The sequence below is a fragment of the Sciurus carolinensis genome, chromosome 6 (genome assembly GCF_902686445.1).
Source record: "Sciurus carolinensis chromosome 6, mSciCar1.2, whole genome shotgun sequence".
Classification (NCBI taxonomy): Eukaryota; Metazoa; Chordata; class Mammalia; order Rodentia; family Sciuridae; genus Sciurus; species Sciurus carolinensis.
Genome location: NC_062218.1, coordinates 112,218,859 through 112,233,464, shown reverse-complemented (window position 1 = coordinate 112,233,464; position 14,606 = coordinate 112,218,859). Strand labels below are relative to the sequence as shown.

Here is a 14,606-nt window from a genome sequence, read left to right as displayed (position 1 = left end):
AGACAGACACCTGTTTCACCTAGGACCCTTGCCGAGTGAGCTGGGAAGGCAGGGGTGCTGCCCAGCTTTCCCGTGGAAGTAGTCCAAACATTTGCTCTGTCGTTTTGGTTCTGTTTTCTCTACACAGATGGAGGGGATCATTCCATCTTTACCATTTCTTTCTCTTGCAGAAACCCTGCCCCACAGTAATGGTGGAAATGCCAACAGCCACTACTTCACCAATCCAAGTTACCACACCCTTACCCAGTGTGCCACATCCCCTCATGTCAACAACAGGGACAGGATGACCATTGCCAAGGTAAGGGAAAGTGGGTCAAGTTGGAAGGCGGGCAGGGAGAGAGGAAAGGAGTGGGCATTTAGTAAGGGCTGTTGTCTGCCAGATACTGCTCTAGGTACTTTACATACATTGTCCATTCCTTTAAACAGCCCTCTGAGTGTGTCATGGCATCTCAGGTTTACTGACGAAATCCTAAGTAACCGAGTTGTAGGCCAGTTGTAGGCTGCCCAGCTAGTGGGTGAGGCAGCTGCTATGTGAATCAGTCTCCCTGTCTGTACCATTTCCATTACACCTTCTTGAAAAAATATTTCCAATTTTACATGAGATTTTAAAATAATGTCTCATGATGACATTAATAAAATCATGAAGACCTATAGCAAAATCAAGCCTGGGTAAAATCACCAGCATTTTTTTTCCAACCAACTCTGTCTTTCAGTACCCTTTTCTAGCCCTCTTGTACTTTCAAAACAGCAACAGCAATATGCATTTTCTTGGGTGGAATTGTGTGGAATTGCTAATTTTGTGGGTCAAAAACAGTCACATAGTAACAAGCTAATACTACGTGCCAAGCATTTCTAACCACTTTACAAATATAAACTCAGTTAGTCTTCACACCAGTCCTATAAATCAAGAGTGATTATTATCCCCATTTTATAGAAGAGGAAACTCATATACGGAGAGGCTGTAGCCCCAGAACACCCCTGAATGCTTCTAACCTCAAACATTTCTCCCGTGGGTTCTAGGCTTGTTTTTCCTCAGACAGGTAACACTGTGCTGTGCTGTATTATAACATCTCTTTAAATCTTTTATTGTTTGCGTTTGTAACAGTCAAAAAACAATCAGTTGTTTGTGAATCTTAAAAATGTGAATCCTGGGAAGAGAGGCCCGGTGGTGGACTGCACAGGGACCCTGCCCGCGGACTGGAAGCACGGTGGCTACCTCAATGAGCTCGGTGCGTTCTCCTCATGCCCCTGGCAAGCTCCTTTAGCTTCTGTCACCTGAAACAGTCACACAGTGTCTATTCCACAGTGATGTTTAGAAACACATCAGAGAAACAACAGAATTATGCCTAGCACCTATATAGGACTTACTATCATCCTAAGTCTTCTCTTTGTTCAACAAAGTTTATTGAGTTCCTACTGTGTGCCAGAATTGATAAAGAGACAAGGATATGCCTGCTAGTGGCTCACATCCCAGCTCTACACAGACTAACTTACTTAATTCTCACAAGTACTCCGACAGGTACTCTGGTAACAAGTACTGGTAGTTGTTAGATGACAGTGTTATCATCTCCATGTGGCAGTTGAGAAACTGAGTCATAAAGGGAGTGAGGAACTTGCACAAGGTCTGGTGACCTGTTAAAAAGTCAGAGCTGGTTTTTGAATACTGTTACCTTGGTGCCAGGTCATGTGCTCCTCTTTGTTCTCTTTTAATATTGGGCATCATGCTCAGTATCCCTTCCCCTTCGAGGTAAGGAAATAGACACATCAACAAGAAGAGAATCAGAAGTCTTCAAATTTCTGGAATCAGGATCCCTTTATATTCTTAAAGATTACTGAGAACCCCCAAGTGCTTCTATTGTTATGGGCAGTCCATGGTTGACAAGATCCATTGCAGTGGGTGTAAGATAAGGCTGAACATCATGGTGGAAGGGTGGTGGCAGGAGCAAGCTGCTCAGCTCATGGCAGCCAGGAATGGAGTGAGAGAGAGAGAGAGAGAGAGAGAGAGAGAGAGAGAAAGAAGGAGGAGAGAGAAGCCAGGGACAAAGACAAGATACAGTCCAAGGCCATTCCTTCAATGACCTACTTCCTCTAACCACACCCCACCTGCCTATAGTTACCACCCAATAATCCATTCAAATTTTTAATCCATCAAAGGGTTTAACCCATTGATAGCTCTCATAATCTAATCATTTCACCTGTGAACATTCCTGCATTGCCTAAAATGAGCTTTACAGGACACATTAAAGATCTATACCATAACATTAACTTATTTAAAATAATAATATCTCTTGTGATTACATAAAACATGTTTTTACGAAAAAGAGCATTTTCAACCCCCCCCCAAATTAGAACAATTACACCTTTTTTTAAATTTTTATAACTCTCCTTAATGTCTGTTGAAAAATGCCTAGATTCTCAGATCATCTTCTACATTTGGTCAGCTGTGGTCTCACACCTTGTGTAGCTTCTGGAAAACTCCATTGTATACTTGAAAGAGAATTAGAGTTAAAAAGGCAAATAAGATCATTTTTTATTATGAAAATCATTTTCATCAAGTGGAAACTTACATCAAGATTTCATCATCTGCAAAGGAGTTGGGAGTGTCTGCTTCACACTTTAAGAATCATGGTACACCATTGGCTATGTGGTATAGTTTCCAGTATGTGCATGCATGCCTTATTGGTGACAAACCTTTTCTTGAATATTTATTTGGTGGTAGGGTTGCCACATAAAACCCAGTTCAATCTGAATTTCAGATAAACAAATTTTTTTAGGACAAATACATCATAAATATTGCATGAATCATGCTTGTTGTTTTGTCAAAACTAAAATTTAACTGACTTTTCTGTATTTTTGTTTGCCAAATCTTGCAATCTTACTGGGTATATGCTCCCCAAATCTTGTTCTAAAGATGCATAAATTGGGAAGCACAGAGAGGTTGACTCTACTGTCCAAAATTTCAAAGAAGGGAAGGAGGAAAGCTAGGGCTCAGAGTTGGTCTTTGGACTGCTGCCTTTTGCAGCCACATATGGCAAATTCCTGAGCTGGATGTAGGAACTAATCCCCGTGGGCTCCAGAATGCCTCTTGCTGCAGAAATAGAAATGTTTCAGTAGAAAGTGAGCGTAAATTCTTAACTTTCATCTACATTCTATACCAATATTATCAATAGGTTTGTATGTCTAGACACTGTAAAAATTATACATATACCACATTCATACAATGCTTATTGGTAAAATCATTTAACATTAAAAAAGATTTTTAAATGTCTAAATTATAATTTACCTCAAAGAAGTATATGAATTAATGTGCAGTAAGATGCCAACCAAAGGCAATGAGGAAAAGGTCCTTTTGTTCTATTTAATTACTGTAATAACTGCACTGATCCTATAAACATCTCTCCTTTCTGTCTCAGTGACACCCTTGGGACTAATTGTTGGGAACATATTGTCTTCACTGAAAATTCTGAATCTCTGGAGCACTCATCTGTGGAATTGGTACATGTAGGAGTTTATGAGGAAGCCCACCTGCTCCACTGTAGAATAGCTCCAAGGTCATACAAGTCAGTGGAGAGAGAATCTGGCTGGGTGACTGGTCTCATAGCTTCAACTTATTCCCTTGTTTTCTGTCCACCACATGCTGCTCTTCTGCCTCACTCCTCAGGAAAGTCTAACCACTGCACAGATAAGACCAAGACGGACAGCTAGTAAGACTTTCCATAGCTTGGAAATGGTCAAGGGTATGAGGGAAAGAGTAACATAGAGCTCCCTGATATGGCAGATTTCAGAGGCCACAGGCCTTGCCCACTCCATGGGGTCTTTCTACAAAGACTGGAAGTCCCCAAGACCACCCTATTTCTGACTCCAGCTGCAAATTTAAAGGTCATCAAGTTCACCCTTTAGATGAATAATTTGCTAGAAGAATTCACAGAACTCACTGAATGGTCTTATAGTTTATCACAGCAAAAGGATATGGATTAAAATCAGCCAAGGGAAGAGATACCTGTGGGAGAGTCCAGGAAAGGTCAAAGCATGATGCTTTCATTTATTCTTTCCCAGAGAAGTCATAGACTGTGCCACCTTTTCCTGGCAACAATTTGTGATCACACACACAGAGTATTGCCAACCAGGGATTCTCACCCCAGCCCTGGTATCCAGAGATTTTGGGGGGCTTGGTCCCATGAATATGATTGACTGCCCTCGTGGCTGATCTTTAGTTTGCACCCCTCAAGAGGTCAAGCTGATGTCACCTGACCCAACCACATATCACTTTGTTAGGCAGTCTAGTGTAATCCCCATGTAAGCAGAGACACCTTTAATGGGCAGAATAATCCAAAGACATAGGGGTTGCCTCCCAGGAGGTGAGGGCAAAGGTCAGACTTCTCTTTTGATGAGGTTAATTCTTTATTATAAATCCTTCTAAATTACCTTCCTATATAACCCTGTAAATATCCCATCAACCGGGAGCTTAACTAGGCTCTTCACAACCTAGACCAAAACCAGTGTGCCTGAGAAAGGAAAACGTTCCCCTGCCTGTCGCACAGTGGTTGATATTAGACACACCCTTTCCCGTGAGGGGAGCCTCTCTCTTTCTCTGCAGAAGTGCATGCCTTGCATAGTGGCCATTGCCATCAGAACCTGAGTTTAACATCACTCTAAGAGGTAGGTGCACAACGGTGGAGCATCATTTCCTTAACACTCTCAATACTTAGGTGTAATGCTCATCACAAGTCATTACTCTCTGCTTTTAACCTATGTCCATAACATTCTTTAAAAGATTATAGTGTAGGGGATAATGTAACTGAATACTGGTTACTGGGAAAACAATTTGAAAACTATCAGAGCCTTGAAAGAGCTGCCCTTGGAAGTGATTGCTCAAGTTTTAGTCTTGGCTGTGCCTCTACTATGCAACCTTGAATCAAGAATACTGGATCATCTCTGTGCCTCAGACTCTATGCTGAATCAATCAACTTTTCCTTAAGTCCTTATAAATAAATAGATGAATGTCAGATATATGTGCATACCCTGCACCTCGTGTTTGGAATATTAGATGGGTTTTCTCTTCTTTTCAGTGTTTTTTTTTTTTTTTTCTCCTTCCTTCACCATAGGTGCTTTTGGACTTGACAGAAGCTATATGGGAAAATCCTTAAAAGGTACAGTATACATTGGGAAATTTTTTATATATATATATACATGTATGTATGTGTATATATAATATATATATATAAATATGAACTACAATTTAAAACACTTATCTCAAAGACTAAAATAGTTTTCTAAACAAGAAAAAGTACCAGTGTAAAGATAATCTAGGACTGTCACTGTGGTAAATTATTACACCAACTGTTTTAGTCAGTTTTGCATCACTCTGACCAGAACACCTGACAAGAACAACATAAAGAGGATAAGCTTATTTTGGCTTATGGTTTCAGAGGTCACAGTTCACAGATGGCCAACTTCATAGCTCTGGACCCAAGGTGAACATCATGGCAGAAGGGCGTGGTGGCAGAAAGTAGCTCAGGACATGGCCACCAGGAAGCAGAGAGCAAGCTTAGCTCAGCAGGGACAAAGTGTGAACCCCAAAAGCACACCCTAACCACACCCTATCTAGAGTTACCACCCACTTAATCCGAATCAGTGGATCAATTCACTGACTAGGTTACAGCTCTAATTATCTAATCATTTGGCCTCTGAATGTTCCTGTATCATCTCACATATGAGTGTTTGGGGGCCACCTCATATCTAAGCAATATTGTCCACATACAACATGTCTGAGTGACATCAAAAGGTGACAATAGGTGAATCTTAATAAGTCTTGGGGAACAAAGTTTTCAGTTTGCTGAGAAAATACTCATTTTTCCTTTGAAAGAAATATGGGTGATTGGGAGAGAGATGTAAAATAGGAAATATCCAGGAAAATAAGCAATGAAACATCTGAAAGGGAAATGAGGAAAACAACTCCATTCAAAAAAAATAAATACTTGGGAATCAATCTAACCAAAGAGGTGAAAGATCTCTACAATGAAAACTACAGAATATTAAAGAAAGAAATTGAAGAAGACCTTAGATGATGGAAAGATCTCCCATGTTCTTGGATAGGCAGAATCAATATTATCAAAATGGCCATACTTTCAAAGGTGCTATACAGATTTAATGCAGTTTCAATAAAATCCCAATGACATTTCTCATAGAAATAGAGAAAGCAATCATGAAATTCATCTGGAAGAACAAAAGACCCAGAATAGCCAAAGCAATCCTGGACAGGAAGAGTAATGAAGGAGCGATAAAGAGTGATACCAGACTTTAAACTCTACTATAGAGCAATAGTAACAAAAATGGCGTGGTATTGGCACCAAAATAGACAAGTAAACTAATGGTACAGGACAGAAGACACAGAGACATACCCACATAAGTAGAGTTATCTCATACTAGACAAAGGTGTCAAATATATACATTAGAGAAAAGATAGCCTGTTGAACAAATGGTGCTGACAAAACTGGAAATCCATATGCAGTAAATTGAAATTAAGCCCCTATCTTTCACCCTGTGCAAAACTCAACTCAGTATCTGTAGAGCTGTAGAAAAACAGTAGGATAGAATTAGAAAACCCAGGTCTAATCTCCAGCACTCTCGGTCTTGGGTACTTTACTTAATATCACATCAGTACCCTCATCTTTGAAATGGTACTATGCTAAGAACTCTTAGTCAGAATTGTTGATGGGGATCAGGTGAAGTAATATTTGACATAGTCTTAAGCAAAACTATGAGCTCTGGACAGGTGCCAGTTATCATCTTCGTTCTTCCATTGCAACTACAGTACTGAATGCTGGGTGGTCTCCATTACCTGGGGTTTACCAGATGTGTGTGTCCCCCTTCTATCCACCCCCCCCAGGATTTATTGTGTTTAAGGAATTGATGGATCTGCCTAATATCCCTGTTTGAAGATGATGTAGTCACAGCCTATGAGGTTTTGTGAGCCAGTGAAGAATGGTTTAATGGTTCAATTAGTTCCTTGAGGAGACACACAGTGCTTGAGATATGCCAAATAAGCAGCATGTGAGGGAAAAAAAAAAAAAAAAAAGAAGGAGAGATCAGCATGGTTATGTGTTGAGTAAGATCTGCTCTTCAGGATGAGCTTGAGGGATATGGTGCCCAGTACTGAAGTCTTCACATCACAAATCCCTTTCTCATCATGACAACAGAACCTTCTCATACTTCTATGGTCATTGATAGCTGGTTTCTAGGTTGAAGTTTTTGAAAATTCCCTTTGAAAATTCAAAGGCTTTAATTAGTAAAATTTTCTCGTAGTGAATCAGAATGGAATTGATAATACTTAATTGTGATCATCAAAATGAAATCAGATCCATGGCATTTTTATTGGTACTCCCCTTAAAGATGAACCAAAATTTATAGATGGATAATGTTATAACACTTATCTCCAAAACGAGTGGAAAATTTACAACATTATTTTCAGTAGATACAATTTTAGAAACCTCACCTTAAAAAAAAAAACTTGCCCAAGTAAATTATCACCTAGAAATGATGTTACCCATAAAACAGAATTTGCTTTTTTCTTTTCATCTCTCTTCACAGATCTGGGGAAAAATTCTGAATATAATTCAAGTAACTGCTCCCTAAGCAGTTCTGAAAACCCTTATGCCACTATTAAAGACCCACCTGTACTTCTCCCTAAAAACTCCGAGTGTGGCTATGTGGAGATGAAGTCACCAGCACGAAGAGATTCCCCATATGCAGAGATCAACAACTCAACTTCAGCCAATAAGAATGTCTATGAAGTTGGTGAGTTCTCCCAACCATTGAAAGAACTGAGTGCATAAGAATTTGGGAAATAGTTGTAAGTGGCCCATATTTTAGATGTCTGCAATGATCATATTAATTGATGTCAAATGAATCTTTCTGGGAAAATACCATTTAGCACATTTAAACCAAATTTTCTTATCTTCCAACTGGTCATCCATATTTTGTTTTGTAACCATGGTAAATATTTTACCACATATGTGGAATAGCATATGTATCATATTAACAAAATATGATAACTAAAAACACATGGTTTGAATGGATTAGATAGGTGGTTGCATTTCCTGGTTGTATTAATTATATCAATACAATGCTTTTAGCAGGATTGGAACATTTTATTTTAAACTTGTCTGATTGATCAATAATATTCTCATATGTGACTCTGATACAAATTAATAGGAATTCAATTTAAAATTATAAGTTATTTGAATCTCCCTTTGTGAATTCCATTGGGAAAAGATAAAATACTGGCTAAACAGTAGGGCTATATATTTTAATTTCTCTTCTCTCTCTCTCTTTCCCTCTTTTTCTTGGTATTTATAACTTTTAAGTAATTCTATATTACTTGTAAATGAATTGGCCAATTTAAGACTATTAATTGATTTTATGTCATAGATATATCATCAGAAAAACCAATTTGTTTTTAAATAATAGCACATTTTAAAATAGAAACTAATGAACTGAATGTATTTTTAAGTCAATAATAATTCCCCTTAAAATGATCTCAAAAGCCCACCATAGTGGGCTAGGAACTCATCTCAGAGGTTAAGTTTTGAGGTCTAAAGTTGTAAATATGTTGACTGTTTCCTAAACTCTAAGGACCTTGAGCTTCTTACCTGTGGAATCAGGAGTTTGAACTAGATTATTCTCAAGGTCAGTTTTCAGACAATGGTTCACCCAAGATTTCTGTGTATTCTCTCACTGTCTCACCCCAACCATGTGCTCATCCTTTTGTTCTGAACACCATTTGTATTATTTATTTATTTATTTTTAAAAAATTTTAAATTTTTTCTAATTAGTTGTACATGATAGAACACATTTATATATTTTGATAGATCATACATAAATGGAGTGTAATCTCTCATTTTTCTGATTATACATATTGTAGGATCCAACAACTGCAGAGCTGCTACCCTATGTGATTATAAAAGATTCAGGTTTTTTAAACTAGTATTGCCTCATAATTTTACAAAAGTATCTTATGTGTTTGACATTTGTAAGAAGTGCCATATTTTTTAAATGTCCCTTGCTAATAAATTGTGTTATCGCAGAACCCACAGTGAGTGTTGTCCAAGGAATATTCAGCAATAATGGGCCTCTCACCCAGGATCCATATGATCTCCCAAAGAACAGTCACATCCCTTGCCATTATGACCTGTTACCAGTCCGGGACAGTTCATCTTCTCCCAAGCAAGAGGACAGTGGCAGCAGCAGCAGCAGCAGCAGCAGTGAATGACACCAAAGGACCACTGAGCAACTGCTGAAACCCTTTCCAGAACTGCAGTTCAATTCTCCATCCTCAAGTTTGCCACCTTAGGCACGTGTTAATCAACTTGGTAGGCAGTTGTTGGACATGAACCAGAAAGCTCAAAGCTGAGGCTGATACTGATTGTAGGTGCTGTTTGTACAGGTGGCTTGGAAGGAGATAGTGACATGATTTCCCATTGCTGTTAGTTTTAGAACTGCACCCATGAGGCATGGACTATTGTAAGATGTTGGCTAAGAGCATGAACTTACAGAACTCCTGTGGACACATAGGTTGCAATGGACATTTGTATTATTGCTTGGAAATTTTAAATTTAAATATTTTTTCTCATTTGCATTATAGAGCTGTACCTAGGATTGTGCAGTTTATCATGAATTTACTTCAGAAAAGTGGGAATCACTAAATATACAGAAGACAAGGGGCATATTATTGAGTCTTATTGCTTAATTTTTTCTGCTGGACTCAGAATTGTAGGGATTGTATGAATGAACTAGGAAAGCTCTGTCATGTGGCAGGACTGTGTACACTTTGAACACTAGAAGTGGATAGCAAATTTAAATATGAAAGCTTTAGCTTTTTTGGAATGAGAATTATTTTAGAAAAATTAGAAATATTATAGAAGTCAACACACAGATGTGCCAGGCAGAAGTGGTCTTTCTGTTTGACCCTTGACCCACTTTAGACCCATGACATTATTCTGATCACTCTCCCCAGCACACATAGTCACCACCTGGGATTCATAACATATCAGTAATTATTACATAAACGTAGGAATGAAATAATTTTATCTTTGACAGACTGGATTGAATGAGTGTGTAATGATTGGTAAAGGTTGTAAATTTTAAGTGTAAGAAGATGCTTAAGTTTTGTAAACCATTAGTAATACATGCTGTAATATAGAATTAGCAGAAAGTTTTGATTAATTTTCCCCTAGAAGTGACCGAAATATTTTTGTGCATATTTGAAAAAAGGGCACTTTCCTTTTATTAATTTTTGATTTAGATAAACTATGCTTAAGCTGGTCTTTTGCATTGCTAATGTGACATGTACCCCATTTTCATTAATTTGTGTTTTCATTAAGTTGTATATTCCATGTTTTGTAGTGTTTGGATTGTTAATGAAAAAACTATTATATGTTCATTGTATTTTGTATCATTGCCATTCATCTTTTGCTTGATAAAATGCATTGCTTTTTTCTTTTGAAGGAAGGAAATGACAATATATAATTTCAATCTATTAAAGCTGGTCATTACTAAAAGTACAGTAAACTTAGGTGAATGGCTTATAATGGAAATAGAGAAGCTTTTTAATATTACATGTGGAATTCCTTTTGACCTGTTGGTTCCATGAGTCTTAGTTAAACCAGGGGGAAGGGGAGCAGACTGATCTTACTAAAGACCTTCATTGTGGTCATCATATAATTGACTGTCCAAACTGGGACACTCCAGAGGAAATTAAGGCATTATTAATAATTATTCTGCATTAGGCTTAAATCTGAAATGTTCCAGTTAAATCAGAAACTCGGTAACATTTTCACTCCAAGGTAGTTGTCTTATAAGAATGCTTATATGATGCAGGAAATCCAGTCTCTTTTTCATTGACCTACATGAGTAAGTAGGTGGGCTGAAAGGCTTAATGAGGAAGCAACTTCATAAGAGAAAATGGTGCAGCTTACAATCTTTTAAAGGCATGGCATTCTGTCTGAGTCAGTTGATAATTATATATTATGCACCTGCTCTGCCGGTAGTGTCCTTAGGCATTGTCCCTGGCAGTTTTGGAGTTGGAATATCAGCCATTGCACATCACACACCTGCACCTGTGACGGTAGTTTGGTCCGATAGACAACACAACAAACACACTTAGGACACTCACTCCTTTGGTGGCTGTTTCCTTTAAGGAGCCCCGAACTTAATTCATGGAAATAAGAAATTCCCTGGAACATGCCTTAGAAACAATTGATTTGTTCCAATAGTTTACCACTGGCAGATCTTTGATTCTGGGGATAGGCATCTAATAGAAACGTGTAGGTTAATAGCCACAAGAAATCCTTTTTTGGTAAATAAAAATTAAAATATTTCCCCTTTCTTTTATTTAAGGATTGTTGTCTTCAGAGCTGTAACTATCAGTTTCCTATTATTCCCTGGAGATAGGTAAAACAAAACACCTACTTCTTTTCTCATTCCACTACTAAGAAAGGAAAGCTTCATGTGCAAAGGTAATAGCAACTCAAGCAGAGACTGAACAGGTGTGGACTCTGCAGGGCTGGTGCCTGAAATGTACCTGCTGCAGTTCTCATTCATCAGAATTCACTCAACGTTTCAAACATCAGAACAAATTAGCACTTTGGATATTATAAAACTACATATTTTATTTGGAGAGATCTGGTTGGGAATTAAACTTCTAGATATTTTAATATACTTTCTCTCCTATATTCTGTGGCAGTTAAAGCACTGAGTAAATTTGGGGGGATACCTTGAGAAGGCCTACAGTATAAGAAGGTGAACCAAACTATTATTCTTTCCCTAGAAGTTGATGTCTCAGACAATTTATAAATTATTTATATGTACTATAAATACTCATATGCTTTCTTTTTTTTTTGGGGGGGGAGTACCAGGAATTGAACTAAAGGGCACTTGACCACCGAACTACATCCTCAGTAGTTTGTATTTTATTTAGAGACAGGGTCTCACTGAGTTGCTTAGTGCCTCACTTTTGCTGAAGCTGACTTTGAACTCACAATCCTCCTGCCTCAGCCTCCATGCTTTCTTTAATAAGGAAAATATGTTATTTGTGGTTAATTTTATGATGATAAGGAAAATTTCATACTTATTTACATTGACATTAATCCCTCTCTCATGACATAGTAGTTATGTTAACAAGAGTTTAATATGTTTAGCATTTTCTTTATGGAATCTATATTCACAAATTTTAGGCAAACCAACCATATGCTTTTATAATAGTATAACCTGTCTTACCTAAATCCATGAGTGGTATGCATCCTGTGAGAAATGTAAAAAACTTGATGAAAACGTGGTCATTTGACCTCAACGACCACAGTAGTAGTTATGGGGATTTGTTTTTTTGTGTGTGGGGGAGTACTGGAGATTGAGCTCAGAGTCACTCAACCACTGAGCCACATCCCCAGTCCTATTTTGTATTTTATTTAGAGACAGGGTCTCCCTGAGTTGCTTAACCTCGCCATTGCTGAGGCTGACTTTGAATTCATGATCCTCCTGACTCAGCCTCTCAAGTCACTGGGATTATAGGCATGCTCCACCATCCTCGGCAGTTATTGGAATTTTTTAACCTTAAACATTGCAAAAGTTGAACAAGAGTATTGTATTTATAATTACTACGTATTACAAGTCCTCGTAGACTTACAAGACAAAATAATTTTAAAAGTTGTGTTTTAGGGTTGTATTATTTAAAATAGCAAATTTTCAGTCTCTGGGTAATGTGTCCATGTCCATTATTCAAGTAAATATTCAAGAGATATTTGGGTCATAAAGGCTTTATGTCTTGGAAGTGTACATAGATGTGCAAGTGTGAATCATATGGTGTGATGGATGTCTGTTTATTAACTGAAGATGAACAGGAAGCTGCCCTTTTAGAGTCCCCTTGTTATTGGTATCTTAACACTGGGTCTGCTTATTCTAGTTCTGTATTTAGGTTAGGCTTCTTTTTGATATGACCAAATTATAATATGTATTTTTAAAAGGAACAAAACAAAAATACATTAGAATTTACTTGGTTACAGTAAACAAAAATGCTTTCAGTATTGAAATATCTCTATTTTCCAAAGATAAACTTTCATCAAAATTAGTCTATATCATCATATATATCACCAAATGAGTTTATAGATCAATGCAATAAACTTTCTATAAAAAAACTGTAAAGTAGTGTTTATTTCTCTATATAATTCTACTGTTGATTAATGAGAGGAGAAGATTTATGATCTTACTGGAAAATTAATATTTTTTTCATGTGGGCACTTTACATATTTATTTAAAAAAATAGTAATGTTTTATTGCATTTAATTTCTAATGTATATGCTTTTCCTTTAGATTGCTTGTTCTTTAAGGACAGAAATAATTTTTTATTAATCTGTGGATCCCTGGTTAGTGACTGAGTCAGGTCTTTTGTAATAAGCTTTAAGTTATCTTATGTGAATTTACTTTCTAAATCTCAATGCCTATCAATGCTTTCATTAATAATTAAAATGCTTTTGATGGATTCACTTACAGCATTGTGTTGTAGGGAACAAGTGTGGATAAAACATTGTTTCTTCTCTGAAGAGCTATTTATTTACTGGAGACCAGAGTGCTAAGCACATTTGAAGATTCAGAGAGGTATGTAGGAGCTATTTTTAAGCCATTCATTATTCAGTCAGGAAAACAGAGCATCATGACTAGCCTCATGACTTTGATAAGTTACTTAACTTCTGAAGGCCTTAGTTCTATATGATAATATATTGCAAATAGTAGTACCTATTTCATAGGGTTTTGTGAGGATTCAATAAATTTGTACATTCAAAACACTCGTTTCAGTAACTTGCACAAAGGTGACACCTAGTAAATGTTAGCTAATATTACTTTTATGAAAAATTATCTAATAATATGAGCCATTTTGCCATAATTGGATGAATGATAAGGCTGTAAGTCAGAAGTGAGCATTTAATGAATATTATAAAATATATAATGTGTTCATATGACCCTATCCTGATCTATTTTTGTACTATTATGAAATTCCACACATATTTTATTTCTATAGAAGCAATAATAGTATGATTTCATCTTGTAGTAACAGGTTATCTTTTTAATGCTGTTAAAACATGTGGATATGGTTTCTGGGAAGATGGTGACCTGGATTCACATTCCTATCCTAGAGAATACAGCCATCAAGAAAAAGTTGAGGGCTGATCCTGGCAACCTGAAGTCTTTCCATATACAGCGAGACATCAAGTCCTTGAAAGAGGATGCAAGTGGGAAGTAAGAGAGTGCCCATTGCTTGTGGTTGATGGAGGGTAGATTATGGAGGCAGTACATGGGGAGAGCCAGTTGACTTGGGTGGAGAAAGTAAGGGAGAAATGTCTCTGCCATTTGTGTTCTGCAGCAATGAAGAGGCTAAACTGTCCATTGGGTGATCTTAGACATCTTAGGAGGGGTAATTCCCACCTTGGGCTGAGGTCAGCCTATCCTTACTTGGATTTGTAAATGGAGAAAACTTCTTCCACTTACACAGACAAAGGGACTAAACGGATCACTGGTTGCCCATGGAGGGAAAAATGCCTACCCTGATTGTCGAT

The 14,606-nt window shown here is 37.4% G+C and overlaps 1 protein-coding gene across 4 annotated transcripts in view; it reads left to right on the top strand.

Annotated features, from left to right (window-relative positions):
• Positions 1-13,182, top strand: part of Megf10 (multiple EGF like domains 10) — a 168,186-nt gene extending 155,004 nt beyond the window's left edge. For all 4 annotated transcript variants that reach the window (XM_047556736.1, XM_047556735.1, XM_047556737.1 and 1 more), the window contains 5 exons: positions 171-298; positions 1,106-1,229; positions 5,106-5,150; positions 7,591-7,797; positions 9,087-13,182. In XM_047556736.1, the coding sequence (XP_047412692.1) occupies positions 171-298; positions 1,106-1,229; positions 5,106-5,150; positions 7,591-7,797; positions 9,087-9,271 (689 nt within the window). In that variant the 3' untranslated portion in view covers positions 9,272-13,182. The remainder of the gene's footprint in view (positions 1-170; positions 299-1,105; positions 1,230-5,105; positions 5,151-7,590; positions 7,798-9,086) is intronic.
• The last annotated feature ends 1,424 nt before the right edge of the window (positions 13,183-14,606 follow it).